Source organism: Macrosteles quadrilineatus, unplaced genomic scaffold (genome assembly GCF_028750875.1).
Source record: "Macrosteles quadrilineatus isolate MER2022 unplaced genomic scaffold, UCM_ALF_1.0 Scaffold_5__1_contigs__length_97177068, whole genome shotgun sequence".
Taxonomy (NCBI): domain Eukaryota; kingdom Metazoa; phylum Arthropoda; class Insecta; order Hemiptera; family Cicadellidae; genus Macrosteles; species Macrosteles quadrilineatus.
In genome coordinates this window covers 14,390,815-14,416,098 of record NW_026542598.1, presented here as the reverse complement: position 1 = coordinate 14,416,098, position 25,284 = coordinate 14,390,815, and the positions used below count along the sequence as shown (strand labels likewise).

The following is a 25,284-nucleotide window of genomic DNA, read 5'->3' as shown; positions in this document are numbered from 1 at the left end:
GATGTAAGAGTTTGTAAACAGATTATAGGTTTAAAAAATAGAAAATTGATGAAATCAAAAGTAGATTTTTTTATTTAGCATTAGCACCTGCCGTGTTCTTGCATTGCCATAAATTTGTTACCTAGTTGGCAATGACGTCAACGCAGTCTACGAGCAGTCTGCATCTGTCCTACCAAACAATTTATTGTTTTGCCGTGCGCCTTTGTGCTCTTGCTTTTTTTTGCTGAAATAGTTGCTTTTGCTTTCCAGTTGCTGTTGCTGTTGCTGTGATTAGCTTTGCTTCTTGCTTGCTTTGGTGTTGGAGTTGGAAGTTATTTCGTTAATGTAAGGTAAGCTTATTGAGTATAAATATTACAAATTTTGTAGTTCATTGTTCTTAAATTTACACATATTTAAGGAGTTATTAGAATGTTCTTATTTGTATTAAAGTCTTAAGTTACTTGACACGTTGACCTCTCAGTAGGCACTAGGCAGTCAGGATTCAATGAGCAAACTTGAAGCATTTTTGTGTTGAGATTTTGTATTGAACACTAAGGCCTTAAAATAAGCTTTTAAAAATCTTTGAAGCTCACTAATAAATATTTTAATCAATTTGAGTCTTTATATAGTTACCAAAAAACAGTTTTTAATATCAATTTGACATTTTTCGTGTCTGTTCATGCAAACCTTGTTGTGTCTGAACTAAATAGGCCTAGGAACCCAGGCACGACATTCCTAGCCATTTTTTTAATTTATTGCACCACCTCTCTGGTTATTGTCTTACATTTCCTCTGTGAACTGTTCTCTGTTAAAAACTTCCAAAATAAGTTAGAATGGACAGCTAACGAAATTGAAATGAAGGATTAAGTTAACTTAGGCCTAAGTTAGGCTAACTTGAATGCACTTCAGAGTCAACACAATTTCTGTGAACAAATACATTAGGGCCTAGGCTGGCAATTTATTGTGATTATGGTGACTAAGGGCTCCACTTAAGTTTACGTCCTTCACTCATTCAAATTAATATATCGATTATATCCTTTCATATATCAAGTTTGGTTGGTTAATAGGTTAACCTAACCTAGGTTAACCTAACTAACCGAATGAAATAATCGATATATCGAATAATCTATATAAGTTAACTTATTGATTTTGTCATTTGAATGAGTGTAGGGTGCAGCCTAACCCAACCAAACTTCTCAAACAGCTTAAAATTTGTTGTTATATAAGACATGTGAGGTAGAGGTATGTTAGGTGTTATGTGGATTCGTGACTGTATTAAGTCTTTTGAAGGTAGGTTTTATTAGGGAAGTTAAAGTTTAGGTTATAATGAATCGAGTTGTTGATTTATGTTATCTCCTGACTGTTTTTGCACTGTTTTACCTTCCTAATCTAACCTAACTTCAAAACCCTTAAAACAGTCACAAATCCGTATAACACCCAACCTACCTACCTCACATGTCTAGTAGTTCATAATCAACTTTCAGTTGAATTTACAAATGCAACCTTTTAGCGAATTTCCCATATAGGGAATAAGCTATTACCGTAGTACTCATGGTAAGACCTGGACCCGGGACCGATTTATTTTTTCTTTTTGATGTCCCTTGAGGCCAAAAACACCATCCTTTCAAATTCGTATGTATTTATATAATATATTTATAATTAGGGAAAATTTGGTACAAACGTGTAAACCTACGTTTATTCGAACGAGTTCACAAACCAGCATGATCGGACCATGGGAACGGGGGTTTATGGGTGGTTTTAGATACAAACTTCAAAAAACATTAGGAAACAAAAGACCCAACACAAATTAGAACACATACATTTACTAAAATCAAAATTATCAACCCATAAACAAAATTTAAAAACTGCTAAAAGAGAATATTCTGATAGTAAAATAAAAAAATCCAGTAATACAATTAAAACAGTATGGAACATTATTAACTCAGAGGTAGGATGTAAGAAAGGTAACAAATCCCGAAACATTGAGCTAGAATATGGAGACAAGCATTATAGCAATCCAGATGATGTTTGTAAAATATTTAACGATTTCTTGGTTAGTGTAATAAAAGATAAATACTGATAAGACAATACATAAGACCACAGAATATGAAAAGCTTGAACTTAAGTTAGGTTCTGAACATATATTTTGCAAACCAAGATTTAGACTTAAAGAGGTCACAACTAGAGAAATTGAAGACATCATTAATACATTTAAGAACAAATTCTCAAGTGGGTATGATGATATCCCTGTTATTTTGCTAAAAGCAGTAAAATTTGAACTTGGTCAAGTTTTATGCCACTTAGTTAATTCTTCTTTTATCTCAGGAAATTTTCCAACCCAATTAAAAATAGCTAAAATTATTCCCATGGCCATAGGCTACATAAAAAGAATGACGAAAAAATCCATCAAATTATCGGCCGCTATCTCTATTACCAACTTTATCTAAAATTTATGAAAAGGCAGTTTACATACAACTAACACATTTTCTTGAAGAACACCATCTCGTGGATAGCTCCCAACATGGGTTTTGTAGCGGGAAATCAGTGACAACTGCTAGTGTTTTTTTTATTGAATCAGTGATAGACTCAATAGATGCTGGTGAACCATGTGTTGGAATTTTTATGGACCTGTCGAAGGCTTTTGACACTGTGGATCATGAAATTCTTCTTGCTAAGTTAAAATTACTCGGCTTGGATCCTCATTCCTTGAATTGGTTTAGTTCATACCTAAATAATAGATATCAGTTTGTTCAGATTTACTCATTTAGCCAAAAACAATAGAATTATAAATCATAAATCAGAATTGAAACCAGTAAAATTTGGTGTGCCTCAGGGATCTGTGCTGGGACCACTCTTGTTTATATGTCATTTGAAAGATATTTCTAAATCATTATAAAACTCAGATAACACAAACCTCTGCCTATATGCTGATGTTGGGTCATTCCATGCCCATTCATCCAGGTCATGTCACCCATGACCTCAGATTTGGCTGAAATTTTTTTTATTTGTTCATTTGACCATTTAATAAGATATACCAAGTTTTATAAAATTATCTTGAATAGTTTTTGAGTTATGAATTTTTGAAATTTTGCAAAATACGCTTATAACAGCGCTTCCGAGGCGAAAAGGTTCGGTGACGTTCTTATAAAAAAAAATCCATAACTTCTACAATATTTAACATAAAGCAATAGTTTTTTCACCAAAATGTTCAGAGAAATCAGAGGATTATAGAAAAAATACATTTGGTTGGTTATTTCTTCACATTTATATGTAATGTATTGCTAAATTTAAATTTTGAGTTATTTTTTAATTTACAAACAAAAAATCTTTAAAAGCGATTATTGACCAAAGGCATAGCAGTAACCAAAGCAATTTTTTTTTAAATTAACCCTAAAGATATAAACTAAAGTAATCTGGAATAAAATTAATGGTTTTTTACCAGCTAATATTTTTTTTTATTCATATAAGTTACAATATGGGTTATGGCGAAGAAATCCTATGAAATCGATAACTTGACTTTGCTATCCAAGTTTAAAACCTCTAATATTCATCCAATTGCAAACAACATCTTTTAATTAAATTAATGACTTGTCAATAGTCAATACTTAAAATTTGTGCACTAACCCTTAGATATTAAATGTGAAAACATGTGTTTTAACTGTAACCGGTACCGTATACTAGGCTGTACATAAAATTAATGCTGCAGTAAATGATAGGCTATACCAATTATGTACTTACAAAGAAATGTATTTATTATTTATACAAGGGCTTATTTGATTAGAACATTTTTGTGATAATCATAAAGGTCTTTAACAGTAGAGGAGTTACCTTAGTTTTGGATATGGGTGCGTGTGAGCCTCAACATTTTCTTACAATGCAAGTCAGCAGCTTGAACTTCCTTTTCAGGAAAATAACACATCCTCCTTGAGCCTTTAGTTGTAGGTGGATTGACACTTGAAATTATGTTGCATAGGCAAGTAAAACAATTTTGCTGGTCCGTATGTAGAAATTTAACTTTAATATCACACTCAATGTCTTTTTTTTCTCATGACTAATCCGAAACACCAATTGTCATCATAAATGCACAATGTAGTCGACCAAGCTATTGTCCTGTTAGATTTCAGCAAAAACAATTCCTATGTAATCTTACTAATATAAATGTGAAAGTTTGTGTCTTTGTTTGTTTGTTTGTGTGTTTGAAGTTCAATCACGCATAAACCACTGGACGGATTGGGCTGAAATTTGGCATGATGATAGCTTACATTCCCGATTAACATATAGGCATATTCTTCGCTCAACCAAACTGGAGCGGAGGCCGAAAGGATTTTTGAGGTAAGAATATGCCTATATTCTAATCTATTATTAATATAATAATAGATTAGAGTTATAATTAATATAATTCTATTATTAATCGGGAATGTAAGCTATCATCATGCCAAATTTCAGCCCAATCCGTCCAGTGGTTTATGCGTGATTGAACTTCAAACACACAAACAAACAAACACAGACACAAACTTTCACATTTATATTAGTAAGATTACATAGGAATTGTTTTTGCTCAAATCTAACAGGACAATAGCTTGGTTGACTACATTGTGCATTTATGATGACAATTGGTGTTTCGGATTAGTCATGAGAAAAAAAAGACATTGAGTACCTATATTAAAGTTAAATTTCTACATCCCCACGGACCAGCAAAATCATTTTACTGGCCTATGCAACATAATTTCAAGTGTCAATCCACCTACAACTAAAGGCTCAAGGAGGATGTATTTTTTTCCTGAAAAGGAAGTTCAAGCTGCTGACTTGCATTGTAAGAAAATGTTGAGGCTCACACGCACCCATATCCAAAACTAAGGTAACTCCTCTACTGTTAAAGGCCTTTATGATTATCACAAAAATGTTCTAATCCAATAAGCCCTTGTATAAATAATAAATACATTTCTTTGTAAGTACAATTGGTTTAGTCCATCATTTACTGCAGCTTTAATTTTCTGTACAGCCTAGTATACGGTACCGGTAACAGTTAAAAACACATGTTTTCACAATTAATATCTAAGGGTTAGTGCATACATTTTAAGTATTGACTATTGACAAGTCATTGTAATTTAATTAAAATATGTTGTTTGCAATTGGATGAATATTATAGGTTTTAAACTTGGATAGCAAAGTCAAGTTATCGATTTCATAGGATTTCTTCGCCATAACCCATATTGTAACTTATATGAATAAAAAAAATATTAGCTGGTAAAAAACCATTAATTTTATTCCAGATTACTTTAGTTTATATCTTTAGGGTTAATTTAAAAAAAAAATTGCTTTGGTTACTGCTATGCCTTTGGTCAATAATCGCTTTTAAAGATTTTTTGTTTGTAAATTAAAAAATAACTCAAAATTTAAATTTAGCAATGCATTACATATAAATGTGAAGAAATAACTAGCCAAATGTATTTTTTCTATAATCCTCTGATTTTTCTGAACATTTTGGTGAAAAAACTATTGCTTTATGTTAAATATTGTAGAAGTTATGGATTTTTGTATATAAGAACGTCACCGAACCTTTTCGCCTCGGAAGCGCCGTTATAAGTGTATTTAGCAAAATTTCAAAAATTCATAACTTAAAAACTATTTCAGATAATTTTTTAAAACTTGGTGTATCTTATTAAAATGGTCAAATGAACAAATAAAAAAAAATTCAGCCAAATCTGAGGTCATGGGTGACATTTTATTTTTTTATTGGATGATTTGAAATGGAATGACCCGAATTCAAATCTTAAAGTATCGGGTAATAATTTAGAACAGGTAGAAATTTTATCATTCACTGAAATAGGAAATATGATTACTTTTTTTGAAAATTACAACCTCCACTTAAATATCGAGAAAACTAACTACATTTCATTTAAAACAGCCCAATCAAGGATCAAAAAAGAACCCTTGATTTTTGTGAATACTGAGCCTATTGAGCTTGTCACAAGTACAAAATTTCTTGGTCTAACAATAGATGCAACCCAGCAGACGCACAGGCAGAGTTCGCCTATGTCTGCTGATTCCACAAGACCATTAATTACAACTAGCTACAAAATTATAAGTTTTTTATGTTCGTTTTGCTAGTTTTAGTATAATTCAACATTAAGTTCACAACTTTGTAATTTTTTTCTGTTTTTGATTATTTTATGTTGTAAACTTAATATTATAGTAAAAAGGTAAACATTGTACTTTGTAGCAAATTTGACGGAATAAATCATTCATTCATTCATTCATAATAACTTGGATTGGAATAAGCATGTAGACAACATTTTAGCTAAAATAAATTCTGGCATGTACGCACTAAGAAGAATGGCAGGGATGTGCAGTGAATCCACTCTTAAAATTATTTACCATTCATACATTCATTCACACATTTCATTTGGAATTTGTCTGTATGGCTCATCTAAATTAGAAAATCTAGATAAAATACTTAAAGAACAAAAGAAAGCGATTAGAATAATAAAAAACCTACATCCAGGTACATCATGCAGGGAACATTTTAAAATGCTAAACATATTAACAGTTTATGGTCAGTTTATTTTAGACACTATTATGATATTTTTACAAGAAACACACCATTACAACACGCGAAAAAAGAATGTAATCATACCCACTCACCATAGACTTGAATTTTACACAAAGAAGCTGTCTTACAAAGGAGCAAGTTATTTCAGAAAATTGCCAAAAGAATTAAAGTGTCAAATAAACAGTTCCAAATTTAAACTAAAACTAAAAACTTACTTGGTTTGCAAAGTATTATATTCCATAGAAGAGTATATGAATAATTAAGCAAATGTTAATTTAAATAGCTAAGTTGACACTATTCAGATGTACTAACATGTACTTGTCTTGTACGAATAAAGATATTTTGATTTGATTTGATTTATGGGGTGAAAATGGGGTTTTCCCATTTTTTTACCCAAAAAACATAAAATTTTGCAATTTCTTTCGAAGCTATTTCGTAGAGCTTCAAAAAACAAATAATTTAGTATATTGAAGCGTTATAATGCGCCTAATGGTTACGGAGAAAACTCCAAAAAATTGTAAATTAAAAATTCCCATGTTATTCTTATGGATTATAATAAGTAAACTGTTGTAGTTTGCTTGTTTATTAACATATTTTGCCCAAATTTGGAAAATGTTTTTATTTCTTACTAACTATTAACATATTACATTAAAAAAAACTTTTACCCTCCCTGTAGCAGCAAACCTAAGTAGGCCTACGTGTTAAACTGATTCTATTTAAATAGGGAATAAATGTGATATTTTTAAGGAGACATTTTAGTTTAAATCCAATCAGGCAAATGGAAATTCGCTTAGTCTGCAGGTTTGCTGCGGCGGGGAATTGTTTTTTTTTTTATTAGAAAAACTATCCTAGTACATCGGTTTATGATGTAATTGAATAAAATACCGTTTTTAAGAAAGATAACAATAGATGACGTAATAATCAGCGGATATATCTGCCTACTGTCCGCTATGCACAAAATGATAGCGGATATATATCCGACTATAATAATTGTCAGCAAGATTTTTGAACCTGTTCAGATATTTAAAACTGAGCCCATTGCTAATGTTCAAAATGAATTTGCTTTTGTTATTGTACTTTTGTCTGTTGGCAAAGTTTTATTATTTCTTGTAGCCTAACTGTTAATATTGATATGTTTACAATTTGATCCCAACTAGAATTTTCGTTGTACTTTTTCTTAGTCCTTTTTGATAGACACCTGTAAAATAAATCTCTATTTTGCAGAAGTTATGCTGAGAGCATGGGAGAGCCAGACAGAAGTGGTCAGCTCCCACCAGGCTCAAAGAAGCACTCAATAGATGACATCATTGACCACATGACTGCTGACCTGCAGAGTTACGATGGACAATACTTGCTGTTGGGTTCCCCTCCCAATCCTCCGCACGTCTGGCCGCAGTCGGTCCACAACCCTGTCTTTGTCCAACAGCCTTATGACATACAAGATAGGAAAATACAAGATTTCCCACATCAACCTCCTCCGGGACTCTTCTATCCCAACCCTCCTCGAGTTCATGAAAATTCTGGAGAAATGATTGGAATGGTAGATGTTGGCGGTGGTAATTTTGTAAATGTCGTATTCAACCCATCAAATCCTCCCAATCCTATGCATCCTTTCCTCCCCTCTCATCATTCGGATCCAAATTTGGGTTATATACATTATCAACAGCAACCTCCAGCTCAACCTCAACCCCAACCGCAGCAGCAGAATCCTCAGATGTCGACTGGATCTTCTATCCATAGAGATTATGGGCTGTTCAACACCACGAGTGAACCTACGAGTCAGAACAATCATCAGCTGATAGAGAATGTTGTTGGTAACTGGCTGCCCAACAAGAGTGGAACTTACAGTCCTTTTGGAAATGTCTCTCATCCACAATCGGAGGTTAAAGAAGAAGACAGGACAGTTCGTCCTGCTCAACCTGGACAGGTGAAAAAACCCAGGATTGTTGCTGAGGTTCGTCCAATGAGACCTTCTTATTCAGATGTGCTCGCTAAGTCTGTGGTGCCCCCTCTAACCCCTCCACCAACTGCTACAAAACCCATTGTCCCAACGGGCACTGTGACTAAGACTGAGGGAAGGAAACAGAGCACCAAGGGAGTGAAAGTGGGTAAGCTATATCTGACAGAAATAAATAACATCTGATAGAAGTAGTTCTATTGTAATCTGTGTGATAGGCCTAACTATATTCATTCTCAAAATAATCAATGCCATAACCTTTAACAATATTTGACTGCCCATATGGAAATGATTTTTTTAACTTGTTCATGTAGTACCTTCTCCAAGTCAAATCTGTATCCTAACATAATAAGCAATTGGATAAGCAATTGGCCTAACATTGAAATGATTGAGTATTAAGTACAGAGTATTACAGTTGGTCGATCAGTGACAATTATGATCAGACCTATATTTATCTAGGTACCTAACAAAGTTATCCTAAGTATAAAAATGTGTTGATAGGATCGAACAACGGAGCTCCAAAAACCGGCAATCATCCGTCACTTAAGCGTCAACAGTCGAACAACGAGGACCAAACAAAGACAAACGTGAGACGTTGGATATCTCTGGATGATTTGACTCCACCACAGAGCAGTGAAGAGAACTCATTTGTGGACTACGACTCGTATCTTGACGACAACGTCGGTAGTGGCTCAGACAACTACATTCAGCCACCGGCCGGTGAAGTCAAGAAGGAGAAGAAGCAGAAGAAAAAGACCAAACTGCCAGGTGAAAGCTCTACCCAACGATAGTCATTACTCATTAGATACAGGAATAAGCACATTTTGTATACTTTATTAGCCCAAAAAAATTAAGCTATTATTAAAACCATTACAGTAATATGAAATGAGTTAAAATTAACATCAAGATTAAATTCCAGCATCAAAAATACCTTTGAAATTAAGACTAATACTGTAATATTAATGAGTGTTTTATTTTACAATAGGCAGATAGTGTTTTTAAATTTAATATTCTGTATAATCCTGTCACGCTAGGTTCATTAAAATCTGTTTGGATTTTTTTTTTGTTTAGGACAAAGTATATTTGAAACACTATTTAAGAAATTAGTAATAGCCTAACTGTAAAATCTGTTTCCAGATTGTGTCAATTCCTTTCCCTTTTCCTGTTGACCAAGCTCCAAGGTAATCAGTTCTGCTTTGTTAAACATTTTCCGACAGCCTGAGAAATATCTAAACCCTGTTAGAAATAAATCATTTAGGTATACAGTAGACTCCCTCTTTTCGGGACACCTTTTAACCGGACATCGGTTTAACCGGACTACACTCGGCAGAAATGACATCTCTTTAACCAGACAATTTTTATCAGCACATTGGTTTAACCGGACTAGATCGGCAGGAAGTGGGCAGTACTGAAACGACTGTTCTTGTGGGAAAGATTTGAGACGAGTGATCACGTGTCTAAATACAATGCTCTCCTAAATTTAAGTCGAATATCACAGTAAACAGTCCGTTTTAACAAGTTTTTGGGGACGTCTTTTTAACCGGAAAACCCGTTATCCGGACTGGCCTCGGTCCCGAGGAGTCCGGATAAGAGGGAGTCTACTGTAGTTTATTTTTGGTAGCATTAAAGGTTACTTTTTGCTAAATAAAATACATGCCCCTCTCCTAACAACTCAAATGAAAGGTAAGTAACGCAAATCTTTTGAATCAAATTAATGATAAAAAGTTATTTTTTCCAAACTAAAAAATAAAAATATTTAATTTAGATATAAAACGCAACAAGAAGAGCAAAATTCTCAAGAGTTTAATAGGCCTATTTAAAATTGACATTGGGAGTTTAAGTTGATAAATTAATCATTAAACAAATTTGGTTTGGTTCAGTGACTGTTATCAGATCCTCCTCTAATACAAGGCTGAGTAGCAACACCGATGTCCTGTCAAACCAAAACAGCTGTTGCACTAATTTATAATGGACTGTATAAGAAATGTTTACACTTTTGTTATTTCTCCTGTTATTACCAACTAGCGGCTAGTCCCTGTCCACCTAATCTGTTCGGCAGCGAAACTTCTACCCTCCCTCCAGCCCAGCTGTTATTTGGAGGCTTCTGATTGGCTGAGGGAACACCATTGCCTCAACGATACGGCATGATACCATCGGCTTCGGTAGTATAGTGGATAAAGTGTCGGGCTGATGAACTGAAAGAGTTGGGTTCGAATCTCACCCGCGGCACAATTTTTTTATCTCGGATTTTTTCATTATCAGCAAGTTTGGTTGGTTTGGTTAGGTTATGACAGTTTAATTTTATAATTAAAACATTATAAAATTTAATTTCAACCATTTATAGTTTTATTTTATGAACAGAACAATTTTTTCAATTTTTAAACCTTAATTCGATTTTTCATGATCAGCAAGTGTGGTTAGTTTGGTTAGGTTATGACAGTTTAATTTTATAATAAAAAAATTAAAAAAATTGAATTTGAGGCATTTATAATTTTATTTTATAAACAGAATTTTTTCGATTAACAAAGCTTTATTGATTTTTTTCATTATCAGCGCGTTTGGTTGGTTTGGTTAGGTTATGACAGTTTAATTTCTTAATAAAAAATTATAAAATTGAATTTGAGGCATTTATAATTTTATTTTTTGACAAAACTAATTTTTCAATTAGTAGACCTTCATAATAGTCAATCAGAAGCCTCCAAATGACACTGTTGGCAAAACTAATTGGAATAAAAGTTCAGCTGGAGGGAGGGTAGAAGTTATATATAGACTAGCCGCCAGTGTTTTGTTATTACCGTGGCAATATGCGCGACGTTGCCACACACCAACGCTGCGGCCTTGTGTTAGAGGAGGCCGTACTATTATCATTGACTGTTTTGGCTATTGAGAAAGCTACTAGACTTATTATCTGAAAGATATTAACTAGGGTGGTCTGCCGTTACACTTTAGACGCATAAATGAGCGAAGCATTATTTAAAGATTGTCAATGGCTAAAGCAGCTAACACCCTTCAACATGTTCCCTTTCAAAAGATTCACCGTTTGTTTGCCCGATATTATTTCAATTCTAAAGAATGACAAATTTATCTGATAGTTTATACTGCACCTTTGTAGTGAAACTGGCCATCCTGACCATTTGCTTGTACTTTGTAAATGGGCATAGCAGGATGTACTCGTGCAATCAACATTTGTTCTACAATCGTCAGGTCAGTTAATTCGTTCGGGACACTTGACACATCCATATTATTTAACACCGTGAATTTAGTTGCATTTGAACGTCAACGCGAACAAATCGGTGATTGGTTTGAAGCTGTTAGTTGTTGACGATGACAGTTAGTGCAAGTGTAACATTTTTGTAAATCTAATTCATGTTGGAATTGATTAGCTAACTGCCTATCATTATCAGCTTCTTCCGCCACTGCTTCATCTGGTTCTTCTTGTTCACGACGCCACTCTCTTACAATATTTGCATTATCGGTGCGACGACCAATATTACGACGTGGCCTTTGAGGCATGCTCAAAACAAATATAGCAAAACTGTTACATTCCAACTTTAACCTATGATGAAAGTAAACATTGAAATGTAAACAAAACAGTTACAAACAATTATCATATGTTTATCTTATTTAAATTAAACGAGATAAACCCATATGTCATAAACCCAATATAATTTTTCTTTCAACTTACATTAAAATAACAAGCGAAATTGCGTGACCCGTAAAATAAAATCCAGAAGGAAATTTGCAAATATTTTTTACCAAAACATTGTGCTCAGTATTCTTTAGCTGTTGGCCAAATTTCATATCAATTGGTCAAGCCATTACATTCTGATGCCCTTACAAAGAAGTTACAAAGTGAGGGAAAGTGAGCTTCGCTCCATAATATAATTGTATCTTAGATCATGGATCATATTTTAAGGTAATATCATAAAATATGGTGCCTTGAATATTGATCAGATGTTTAATTTTGCAACTATAGTTTTAAATTCAAGTGGAATTCTTTAGAGCTTTTCTATTGTTAATGCAAATTTACTGTATCAAATAAACTATATGATCTTTTGAATGTTTTTAGAAGACAAGTACGAAGCCTTGAATAACCACAAGACTTCCGGAGGAACAAACGGTGGAAACAAGCGGCCTCTGCATATCAAAGACAATCTGCAAGGCAAAACTGGCAGCTCTGAGAAGAATGTTACTAAAAGTGCTTCTAAAAACACCAGATCTCAGGAAGAAAACAAAAAAGGTAAAGACAGTAAAGGTCAATGATTGATTAATACATGGCTTTTGGAAAGGCACAAATACTTTAAGTTACTCTGCCTCAAATATTTACTTTATTTTAACCTACCTTTATTGGTAATTTCTTTTCAATTGTCAAACTTATTTTTGTCCTAATGGAATTTGTAACAGCATTTAATTCATAACTATCCAAAGAGTACTGTGCTAATAAATATGCTAAAATGTCTTCTATCATACCTATCTTCTATCTTAACTATCATAATCCTACAAATTTTAGTTTTATTTGAAGCACAAAAGGTATAAAATATGACACACTATCAATAATATTTTCCATAAAAGACTAGTTTGATGATTTATAAAAGGAGCTAAACATCAGTATCAATCACGTTGTTGAGTCAGTGTCCCGTTGCAGGTTTGAGCAACGGAGGGGTTGGTGGTGGCAGCAAGTCTAATGTGAGTACGGAGGAGAGAGGGCCGAGTGTGTCTAGAGTGTCCCGCGGTGGAAGCTCGTCCGGGGCTCGGCGGGGACAGAGGGCCAAGCGCAAGGACGGACAGAGCTACCTGGGTAACTATTGGCTAATATACAAGTTTATTCCAAGAAATTGTGGATAACTTTCGTTTTCGCTTATCAAAGACTGATAAGAATAAAAAAACGAGTTAGAAGGATTAATACTTGCCGAATTTGTGTCGTTTTTAGCACACTAATAAAACTTGACAGGGTTAAAAACAACTGTAATGGTGTAGTTTTTGAACTGTAAATGTCTGGTCGCTGTAAATGTTTCCCTGTTAGGTGTTGTGATGTAACTAGCCCAATCTGTGAAAACAATCTATTAAAACGTTGTTCACTTCAAGCTAATTCAAACAAAATAATGCAATAAATGCCTTGTATGTTATACAGAGTGGTTTTTGTGACTGGAATTGTGTCCTAAAGAATACTCTCTATAGTGAAATCAAGTTGCAGGTATTATTTATTTGTGCTTTTTCAGCTGTACTATGCAAGCGATGGCAAGAACAGATGTCCTACTACGGCCTCATGTTTCTCACTTGGTTTCTTCATCTCATCTGGGACGTTTTGGCAATGTCTGCTCGTCTGTTGGTTCATCTGTAAGTTACCTTGAGTATGAGTTAATCTGTTCCAAATGTTGACTGTAGGCCTACCAACAAATGTATAAGCCTATAGTTGTAAAATTGGTTGATATAGAAATGTATGTGTAGCCAAATAGCACCATGCTGTGTAATACTTTTTCATTGTGTTTATTGTAACTAAATTAGATTTTTGTGTTTACAAAACAGTGATATAGTTATAAATCTAAAAAAAAACTCAACAACTGCTCTTACGTTCCCTTTACTAGTATAATTTTAACTTTTAATTTACAGTTTTTGAATAATCCAGGATAATTTACAAATAAAGAACAAAAAACTCAGTTTTAGGGCTGTTTAAGTTTGTCTGTATTGATTAAAATGTGAAGCGCTTACCTTATTCTTTCATAATTTGTTTAAAATTTGTTTTTGTCTTATTGTTTAAATAATATCATAATGAACCTCCCGGCCATTTGATCTTTGTAAAAAAACTTATGAACTAAAAAAAAAAACTGTAATAATGAAATTTAATTACCTACTAAGTATTAACCTAAGCTATTTATCCCTCATCCTTTATTAAGTATTAACCTTAATTTGTACTATCTTCAAACCTGTCAATGTCACATTATCAATCACTGTTTAGGTTCTCGGTGATGTGCGAGACGGGTCTGGTGTGGCTGCAGTGGCTGCAATGTAAAGTGACTGGTCTGATTGGCCGAGAGCCCTGGTGGAACTGGTGGGGCAAGAAGCCGACTCCTCCGCCAAAGAACAGTGAACCACCACTGCCAGGGGGACTGACCTGCAACATCTCTCTGCCAGCCACCGGGGACGAGGCCATGAAGAGGCTGCTGGCTTGTAAAGGCAAAGACCCGTACAGGTGAGAACTAAAAAAAACTCAATATTAATCCAATGATTTCTAGTGATTTTTTTTGTACGTTACTATCTCAAATGCTGAAGGAGTAGTGGTCTAAACCTCTGAATTTTTTATTTTCTTATAAGACTAAGGTTAAACCTGTCCCTCTTGCACTAAAGTCTGAGTCGATAATTTGTTTCCTTTAGAACTCAATTACATATGTTATTTGGAAAACGCCATGTTATAATATAATACATCAAGGAATAACATTGGCTAATTCACATGTCCTCTTGTTGATAAATAAAACAATTTCTTCAACATCATCCGAATGACAAAAAAGAAATAATATACATAATATCGTGTAACAAGTTTATGAGCACCTAAAACTCGCCATGCAAAGGGTGAAAACCAAACAGCACGCTCGGCAAACCATTAGTCAAAAAAGTAGGGATGGACGGGTCCCGAAATTTCGGGAATTTTTCGGGAAAAAAATATTCCCGATTATCGGGACGGGATTACATTTGACTCGGGAATTTTTCAGGACGGGATTTGGCCCGATCGTCGGCGATTTTTCCGCTTCGCGAGTGCCGATAACGCCGTTATTGCGAGCGTTAGGTCCGCGAACGCAGGAGATGAAGTCTTACCGACGATCGCGCCGTGACCAGATCGCGCCATGACCGCGAGTCATACCGACGATCGCGCCGTGACCGCGAGTCATGCCGACGATCACGCCGGAGTCATACCGACGATCGCGCCGTGACCGCGAGTCATGACGACGATCGCGCCGTGACGCGGAGCCATGCTGACGATCGAGCCGTGATCGCGAGTCATACCGACGATCATGCCGTGACCGCGAATCATAACGACGATAACCCCGTGACCGCGGAGTCATACCGACGATCGCGCCGTGACCGCGAGTCATGACGACGATCGCGCCCTGACCGCGGAGTCATGCTGACGATCAAGCCGTGATCGCGAGTCATACCGACGATCATGCCGTGACCGCGAGTCATACCGACGATCGCGCCGTGACCGCGGAGTCATGCTGACGATCGAGCCGTGATCGCGAGTCATACCGACGATCATGCCGTGACCACGAGTCATACCGACGATAACCCCGTGACCGCGGAGTCATACCGACCATCGCGCCGTGACCGCGAGTCATGATGACGATCGCGCCGTGACCACGAGTCATGACGACGATCGCGCCGTGACCACGGGTCATTACGACGATCGCGCCGTGATCGCGAGTCATACCGACGATCATGCCGTGACCGCGAGTCATACCGACGATAGCCCCGTGACCGCGGAGTCATACCGACGATCATGCCGTGATCGCGAGTCATACCGACGATAACCCCGTGACCGCGGAGTCATACCGACGATCGCGCCGTGACCGCGAGTCATACCGACGATCGCGCCGTGACCGCGGAGTCATGCTGACGATCGAGCCGTGATCGCGAGTCATACCGACGATCATGCCGTGACCACGAGTCATACCGACGATAACCCCGTGACCGCGGAGTCATACCGACCATCGCGCCGTGACCGCGAGTCATGACGACGATCGCGCCGTGACCGCGAGTCATGACGACGATCGCGCCGTGACCACGAGTCATTACGACGATCGCGCCGTGATCGCGAGTCATACCGACGATCATGCCGTGACCGCGAGTCATACCGACGATAGCCCCGTGACCGCGGAGTCATACCGACGATCGCGCCGTGATGCGAGTCATGACGAAGATCGTGCCGTGACCGTGAGTCATACAGACGATCACCCCGTGACCCGCGAGTCAAAAGTTACTATAGGTACCTGTAAATTGTTACCCATTTTTTGGTTTTTATAGATCAGTGCCACAAATGGTAAAAATTGATTTTGTATGTCTTTTTTGGTAACTGCAATACAGTACTTTGTTTTTATGCACAGAAAAAAATCCCGTCCCGAAAATCGGGAAGGAAATAAAAATCCCGTCCCGTCCCGTCCCGAACTAAAAATTCAATCCCGTCCATCCCTACAAAAAAGTAAGAAAATCATCAATGCTATCAGATGCGTCGGCCTGGAGGAGACATTCCACACCCTTTTTGAACTGTTAGTTAGTTTGGAAGGTTGAGCGCTGAACAAGAAAACATATTAAATAGTTGTAAGCTTACAATGCCATAGTTTATCTGTAATTTCTTAAGCCTAACAAAGGGTATGTTTACATAATGTTTTCTTCTCTGTTGTATAAGTGGATATTGCTCCTGAGTTTGAGAGCACCCGCCTCCTCTTTGTTATGAGGAGGGACTGGAAGATAAAAATATTGTAAGCAGTCATGAGAGATTCTACTTTAAAAATTGGCTTACAGTGATCCAGGCGCTTGGCTCCTGCTACTATTCTTACTGCCTCTTTTTGAAGGAGTAGGACTCTCGAATCTAGGAGCTGCACCCCAAAATTAACATTCATTGACCTTCATGGAATGGACGTTTTGTTATTTCTTATGAGCTTTGCGCTAAGCTTTGTGGGGTTGAGATAAAACCCCTATATTTAACACTTTTCAATGTTTCTTTTTCAGTATACTCGGTGTAACAAACAACTGCACAGATGATGACATCAAGAAGTACTACAAAAGGCAAGCAGTTTTGGTGCATCCTGATAAAAATTCTCAACCAGGTGCAGAAGAGGCTTTTAAAATCTTGGTTCATGCGTTTGAACTCATTGGAGAGCCTGTGAGTAGGCCTAGTATTTCATGCCACTTAGTTTACGCAACAAGCACATATTTGATTAAGCACCAACATGTTATAATCTGAATGTTATCTTTCTAAATCCCTTTAATCTTTTTAAAGTACACTGTCTACGATAAAAAAAAATAGTATATTCCATCACTAGGGCCTAAAGTGACTCTTTTTGACCCAAGGTCAAGTTTTACGGTCGATGCGAAGCTGAGGTCGGAGAATGAGCGAGGGTTAAAACGACACTTTTTGCCCGTCTGGTGAACTACTGTATATTTTTTCCATATTGCATAATTTATTAACAAACTAAGCTAGAAAGCAAAATAATTTTCTGTAAAGATAACCTCTCAAAACGACTTCCAGCTTGTTTTCAATTCCGCTAATGCAAATAAGCAGCTGTTTCAATAATTTTGTCTATTACGATTGTGTTACACTAAATTATACCACTGATATGTCTAGCGATCGAATAGGCTAACGCCTTACCTAATAAATCAACCGATAAATAGCTTTTATCCACACAATTGTCACAATCAAAATTTTCAACGGTTTACAACAGCTGATTTTTACTCCCTAGAGAGTAAAAATGCTAATTTAGACCTGCAAGGCATGCATTAAAAAAGACTGATTTTGCTGCAGTATGACAAAAATAGCATTTTTGAACTGAATGCCGGATACAGGAAGAAAAAAAAAACTAGATGAATATCCTAGACTAGAAGAGAGTTAAGTTACGTGGTTGAGACTATGTAGAACTCAAAAAAACCCTGTAGGAGGTTTTATTTAAAAAAGCCAAGGCATATGCAAAAGAACTTAACATTCACATTAAATTTTGTTATCTAGGTAGGTACTTTACAATGTTATTATTCATACAATTTAAAACTGGAGGTTATCAGTTTTGTGATGTATCTGATGATGCCAGCATAGCTGGCGAAAGGCCTCATAAAATTAATTCATGAAATATTGGTGATGTTTTTATTTTAATTTGTATCCATTCCAATATTAACAGTTCTTCTTGAAGATTATTCATATTTGACGACTGAGATGTATGATTGTAAGAAATTATATTTACTCAGAGGATAAATGACAATGATTGGTGATTACATAATACAACAGTATTACAAAAATTAACTCTTTATATATAATTGGAATGGTTTATTTTCATCCCGATAAATCAAATCAAACCTCCTGATAATTCAAATTAATTTGCCTTGCTTAACAATACCAAATAATCAAGAGTCTACTGTATATCTAACTGGTTAGACGAAGTTCCGTTTGTCAAACTCATATGCTTTGATTTAGCATCAATTAGTGAACAAACTTCAATTGTGATGTCATAGGCAACATTATTTGACCGATGTTTGTGTTTGCAGGAAAGACGAAGTGCATACGACCGATGTGTGGCTGAGACTCACCAAGTGGAACAAGCTTGGAGTGAACTCAGCGAACTGCTTTCTCAGCTGCACCACAAGATGGAGTATGCAGCCAACACCATCAGGTATGCGAGAGGTGTAACGGTGTCACCCACTAACACTCACCTACCACCATCTTCTATCAACAGGATGTTTTATTTTCCCAATAGTTCATTGCACTTTTTTAAATATCCATCATAAGTATTAGTATAAAGTCTTATTGTGAGTTTACTGAAAGTAAGTTACATGTTGAGGGTAGGTTAAGGTAATGAGTCTGGGGGGGAAGGTATCAGATTATATAGATTGGTTTTCGCTTAATGCATTTCATCAAGATAAATAATGCTTAGTGTATCTATTAGCGAATTTCCTATATAGGGAATAAGCTATTACCATAGGTCTCATGGTAAGACCTGGACCCCTGGCCGATTTACTTTCTCGTTTTGATGTCCCCAGAGGCCAAAAACACCATCCTTTCAAATTCATATATACATATGTGTCCGTAACCAGTTTCAAAGTGGTTGATTAACTATTTTGTGGCTGTCTAGTCATATAACCCAGTTAATGATGAAAAAGGGTTGCATCAATATAACGATTGTTGTTCTTGTTGAACAGATGTACAAACTGTGGCAAAAGACATAAGCGAGTGATCATGCAGCGGCCTTGCTATGCGGCTAGGTTCTGTGCTCAGTGTAAAATACACCACTCTGCTAGAGAGGTAAGTGTGCCCTTGGTTATGCTCAAGATTCTTGTTGGATTTACAGAAAAATTAACTTTTCTAGAAAGTAACTGTATCTATATTTTATAACATATAAGGTCCCTACAACGGGGCTGTTGCTAGTGTAGGGTCTGTCACCTTAATGGTTAAATATAATGTAGATCTGGTAGTCTCAAAACCACTGTGCCATTGAGTGCTTTCTCTATCTTCTTTATGTATAATTTTTAGCTAAATGTTTAGGCATAGGCCCCAATAGTATGTTTTTCAGATTGGGAAATTGTCAGGATACAGTACATGGAAGGGGTTTTGGAAGAGTTTAGAGTACTGCAAAGCCTTCTTTGAAGGGGTTAAGTGATTGGAAACCATGTTGGTAGGTGGTGATTAAGGATGGGGTTTTCAAATGTCCTAAGTTTTGCTCATTCATTTTGATGGATTGGGCTATGTTGATTCGGTTTTTTACTAAGCTATATATATGGATAGCCTCTTACGGAGAAGGCAGTGGCCATTTTATTATCGTTAGTAAGCTAATGGTTTAATCTTATAAATATATTTAAAAAATTTGTTTTTCTATTCTGAGTTCGTTTGGCCCTTCTAACCAACCGGTTTTCATGATTGAGGTCTCAAATTGTAGGTATGCACAGACAGATATTACATCAAGCATTGGCATATATTTTATTTATGGTCCCGCTCGGCTTATACGTGAACGAAATTTGCTCCCCATGTATTTCATATGGAAGTTAAATTTGGTTTTTCTTTTCCGAGTTTGTTTGGCTCTTCTACCCGACCGATTTTCATTTTTGAGGTCTCAAATTGAAGATATGCACACACAGATTTCACATCAATCATCGGCATATATTTATCTACTGTATTAGGTACACTACCAAAAAACATCAATATGATTTATTTTTGAATTTTTACTTCAATATGAGAAGTATTTCACCAGTTATGGTTATATAATCCTATGTATTTCGATCTAAGAACCTTCAGTGATATACCGAGCTCATTTAAGCTATTAATTATTCAAATTCGACAGGTTTCAAGCAATCGCAAGGTGAACAACCAATACAAAAATTATTTTTTATAAGGCTTTTATATGAGTAAAAATCAATAGCTGCAGTATTGTTTATGTTTTTGTATATGTTTTTTAGATTCAAAATAATCAGGAAATTATAGGCTTTAATTTGAGCTATTGATCGTTTGAATCAGTTAAGTTCGAGATACTGTAATACTCAATCAAAAATCATAAATGTCATTATGTCTCGGATATGATATTTATTTTAACGCTGTGTAACAGCATGGGTCCTCTAGTTGTTAGTTTAATGTGTTTGTGTTGCGACAGGGTGATATCTGGGCAGAGAGTTGGATGCTGGGGCTGCTGTGGCACTACTACGCCTGCATGGAAGGCGCAGTGTATGACATCACGGAGTGGGCGACATGTCAGGCTGACAACCTGAAACATCTCAAGGCCAACAGTCACGCCGTGCAGTACAGGATAGTGCTGGGCAAACAGAACCACCACCACCACCTAGCTAGGGACAATTACAAGTGAGTCCATAAAGACTGACATTAGGGCATGGGCCTGTTGGTCGCACAGTCTTACAAATACGTCTATGTGGCAGGAAAATTGCGATGACATTGTTACCATCTTTCACATTCATTATTCAATACTATTTGTTGTGGCACTTCTATTTTTTGTCGTGTGTACTATTGTTGTGAGTGCCAAATTACAATAATGGTTGCATGGCAAATAAAAAAAGCCATAGGCCTACTCCGTTTTAGCAATTTAGTGAGGTAGGCTATTTATGTAAAATCATTTTATCAATTTTTTTTTGTTTACTATGTAGATTATACATCAATAAGTCAATTTAATTATATATTGTACAATATAAACAATTTTATTTTTAATGGTTAGTTTGTTTCTGAGAAAGCCACAAACTGTCTTTTGTTCTATAATAGAAGTGTAAATGATGTGTTTATGACTATAATGTTCAGAAATATTTTTGCTTTCATGCCACTTTATCCTACTAATAGGTAATAATAATAACGTGAAAAATACTAAACCAACAGTGTTGAAATTTGGTATGATTACAGCTCACATTCCCGATTAAGATATAGACATATTCGTATCTCAAAAATCCTTCCGGGCTCCGCCCCAGCGGCACTGGAGTTTCCCATGTTAACCTTATGATTATTCATATTACAAAGGAATTAAAGAATTTTGTCAGCTGTTTTCAACTGCACAAGTTGGATCTATAATAGGATTAAGGTTTACAGACAGGGTGCATCACTATTATTTGTTTGCATTTATGACAACAGTTAATTTGAACCAACTAGCAACAAAAAGCTGTGGTACATAATGAGAACTTTACTTTTTTCTATTGTTTAGGTGCAGTGGTAAAACATTATATCTATGTTAGATGTGCTATACTATAGCGTACTGTATAGATTAAAAGAGCCAAATTTTCTTAAACCGTATCTTTGACTATTAATACAACAACACCTTATCCTCTCCCATAACTGCAATAAGCATTTTATACTGATATGACAACCCCGTATGAAGGTCAGGTACTCTGCTAGTGTTTAATAAATCTATAATGGTTTTGAACTAAAAAAATATTCCAGATGTGAGTTGGCACAGGAATGGGACTTCAATCTACGATATATCCCCAAAAGCAAACTAGGCAGTATTTTATATTTTTACTAGCAGAGTACCCGTACTTCGAACAGGGTTGGCATATAAGTATAAAATGCTTATTGCAGTTATACTCAAGCTTTGCGTTTGCAATGGAGGAGGACACACTTTGATAAAATATTGTTCTTTAAATTTACGGTATGCTTGCTATAGCAACACATCTACCATAGCCATAATGTTCTACCACTACACTCCAAAAAAAAAAAAAAAATAATAATAATAGTGCTGCACACCGTTAGTAACCCTTATAACTTTTTAATGCTATTGCATATCATAGAACCAACTTAAATAGTTGAATGAAACAGCTGACTAAATTCTTTAATTATTCCTTTTAAATATTAATAAGGTTAACATTGGGAACTACAGAGCCACTGCGGAGGAGCTCGAAAGGGTTTTAGAGATAAGAATAGGTATTTATGTTAATCAAGAATATGAACTATCATTATGCCAAATTTCAGCCCAATCTGTCCAATAGTTAATGCGTGATTGGACTTCAAACAAACAAACAAACCCACAAACTTTCACATTTATAATATTAGTAAGAAGTAAGATAAGATTCTTTATCAATGATCACTGCTTGTGCTAACCCTTGGTTAAAATCATGTTAAGTGACTGATACAGTGATAGCTGTAGTTGTTATTCATCATGTGTTTTGTTTATGTAGCGAGCCTGATCTGGAAGAGTTCTTGAACAACTTGTACGCCCAGTCTGGCGTGGGGGGCGGCGACGGAGGAACTACCAGCGACAGTAACTCTCGGCAACGGCGAAAAGGAAAGCGCAAGAAGTGAGGCAGCTCCTCCCTCGACTCTTCCATGTAAATTTAATTGACAAAGGAGTAACCGATACCTTCCTGAAAACCTAGTAAACAATTTCCTCGTTCGGATTTCAGTTCTTCTGTTCCACAAGGTCATTGTCCTTTATGCTTAGTGGTTGAAAGTAATGTGCTGAATCACATCTCACAAAAGTGTTATTGCTTACCTACTAGGTAAATTCTACAATGTTTAGTTAGAAATTTGTATAGAAATTTAAAAACAATCGTTTTGGCTGTTACAGGGTTACTGAATTTTGGCAATGTTGTGTGCAGGATATTGACATTATGTTGAATTTCTCTATAAATATTAAATTTAAACTGTGATTCACTGACAAAAAGTTTCACTGTTCAGACAATAATATTTTCATTTTATGGAGTAATCGAACATATTATTATTTGAAATATCATATAATCTATTTTAAGCATTATTTAAACAGTCTATCTATGTATTTCTGATTGTAGTGAGCAGTTTGGAAAGTATTTTTTATGGGTATATGAAATACACAATGGCTTTAACATGTAAAAGTTAAAAATATCATTATAAATTTGTATAGGCGCAACATGATTACACTTTCTATTCCATTTAAAATAGTCTTTTCACTCATCTTAGTCCTGATCCTTTCTTTTCAAAATCTTTATCCAGATACATCTCACAATACTTATTACAGCACTATTTATTGACTGCATCTTGAATCGTTCATCACAATGACTCAGATGACCTCTGCACATTTTCGCTTTAAACAAACAATCTATCCAAACTGCTCTTGTACAAAAAATGTACTGCTTGCATTGACATGTACTTAATTCGTTGTTGGTTTGATATGACTAATCAATTTACATAGTGGTTTAAAGTTTTGGAAAAAACTGTGCTGTGCGAGCCAAAAAATGTGTATTTATTGTAATTGAAGAAACTAAATTCTTGTGATAACCTGGTAAGTTGATACATGCACTATCATCATTAGCAGTTAGTATTGGAAGAGTTAAATACAATTGATAAAGACTTCAAATAATCGTTTAGTTCCTACATGATTTTCTTAAAAATAAGGAAATATTAATAGATTATCTTTGCAGTGTTTTCTTTTAGGGTTTACGTTTACACATATTGCTTATTCTGTTAGTGTTAATTTGTAATTTAAAAAACTTATTTTTACAAAACTACATTTTTTTAGTAGATCTTAAAAGTCACATTTTAACTATTCACTTATTGAAATGACATCGTGTATACTAGTTTTTATTTTAAACATCAAAAAAAATATTTTAAACTAAAAAATAAAAACTGGTATCTCATTAAAACAAGATTGATAAGGACTTAAAGTTTAATTACTCTTTAGTATTTGAAGTTTTAATTAAATTTAGTACATACCAAGTTGATTTCTTTTTTGTTTGACTAATCGTAAGAAGTTAACATTGGATAAAAAGCTACTGCTTGTTCTCTTACAATCTGACTGATAAATAAGTTGTAAATTACAAATTATCTTCCACATTTAAGAACAGATTTAAATAACAGCTCTTTTAGATTATTACTGAAAATATATAGAAATAAATTTAGACACAGATATTAGAAAAGAGTGGCTTATCTTCTCCAGTGGCCGCTATCAAGGTTCAGTAGGATTATGTAATTAACGCTAACAATACATCCTAATCCTGGTTGTTGTTGTGTGTGTTCCTAATCAAAATAATATGAAGAGTTTGGCTATAGGCCTACTAAATAAATTGACAAAACATTAATTGTGAAGGAGGTTAACTTTATAGATCAGATATGTATTTGCATTTTTATAAATTATAAAATTTTAAAATCAGTAAGCTCACATAACTTGTTTCTGAAAGATTTTTTACCTTGTCGCAAAACACAATGAACAGCTTAAGTATTTCTACATTCCTTAAACGAAGGGACCCTTCTTTTGAAGGGTGAAATATTGTATCAGATATGGTATAGAACAAACATATTAATTTTGTTTTCAAAGTGTTGTTCATGTATGTGGACAAATAAATCTCAACCCTCTGACAAACACTAGTAATATAGCCGATAACAGAGCTTTTCTTTGACTTGAATAGTTTAAGTTTATATAACTCACAATAAGTAGCAGAAGTTTCACAATTATAGTTATTTAATTAAACGTTTGTTTTTCTTTTAAAAATCCTTCACCCTACGCAGTAAATGAATGGTTGTTGTTCTGGTTATTGTAAGAAACTTGAGTTTCAATCATGAACTTAATAAAGATCGAATGCTTTGTTCAGAGAAGTGCATTATTTACAAGTTAATTGTGACATTAACTCATCATACACTCATCTC

At 35.3% G+C, this 25,284-nt stretch overlaps 1 protein-coding gene across 2 annotated transcripts; it reads left to right on the top strand.

The window, feature by feature from the left end:
* Positions 1–246: 246 nt before the first annotated feature.
* LOC128994598 (dnaJ homolog dnj-5) lies at positions 247–25,108 on the top strand. Of its 2 annotated transcripts, none has more exons than XM_054419260.1 (12): positions 247–329; positions 7,757–8,640; positions 8,991–9,257; positions 12,562–12,729; positions 13,135–13,287; positions 13,709–13,826; positions 14,446–14,679; positions 17,211–17,364; positions 18,735–18,859; positions 19,386–19,488; positions 20,828–21,033; positions 22,845–25,108. In XM_054419260.1, the coding sequence occupies exons 2-12, from the start codon at positions 7,773–7,775 to the stop codon at positions 22,966–22,968; spliced, it is 2,520 nt and encodes an 839-aa protein (XP_054275235.1). In that variant the 5' UTR covers positions 247–329; positions 7,757–7,772; the 3' UTR covers positions 22,969–25,108. The 2 variants fall into 2 exon arrangements, with proteins under 2 accessions (XP_054275235.1, XP_054275234.1); XM_054419259.1 differs by having other exon boundaries at positions 12,559–12,729.
* Positions 25,109–25,284: the final 176 nt, after the last annotated feature.

Coding starts and splice junctions, on each gene's coding strand:
- LOC128994598 (XM_054419259.1), top strand. CDS start 7,773: ATGGGAGAGCCAGACAGAAGTGGTCAGCTCCCACCAGGCTCAAAGAAG. Junction 9,258..12,558: donor GAAAAAGACCAAACTGCCAG/GTGAAAGCTCTA, acceptor GAATGTTTTTAG/AAGACAAGTACGAAGCCTTG. Junction 13,827..14,445: donor GCTCGTCTGTTGGTTCATCT/GTAAGTTACCTT, acceptor ATCACTGTTTAG/GTTCTCGGTGATGTGCGAGA.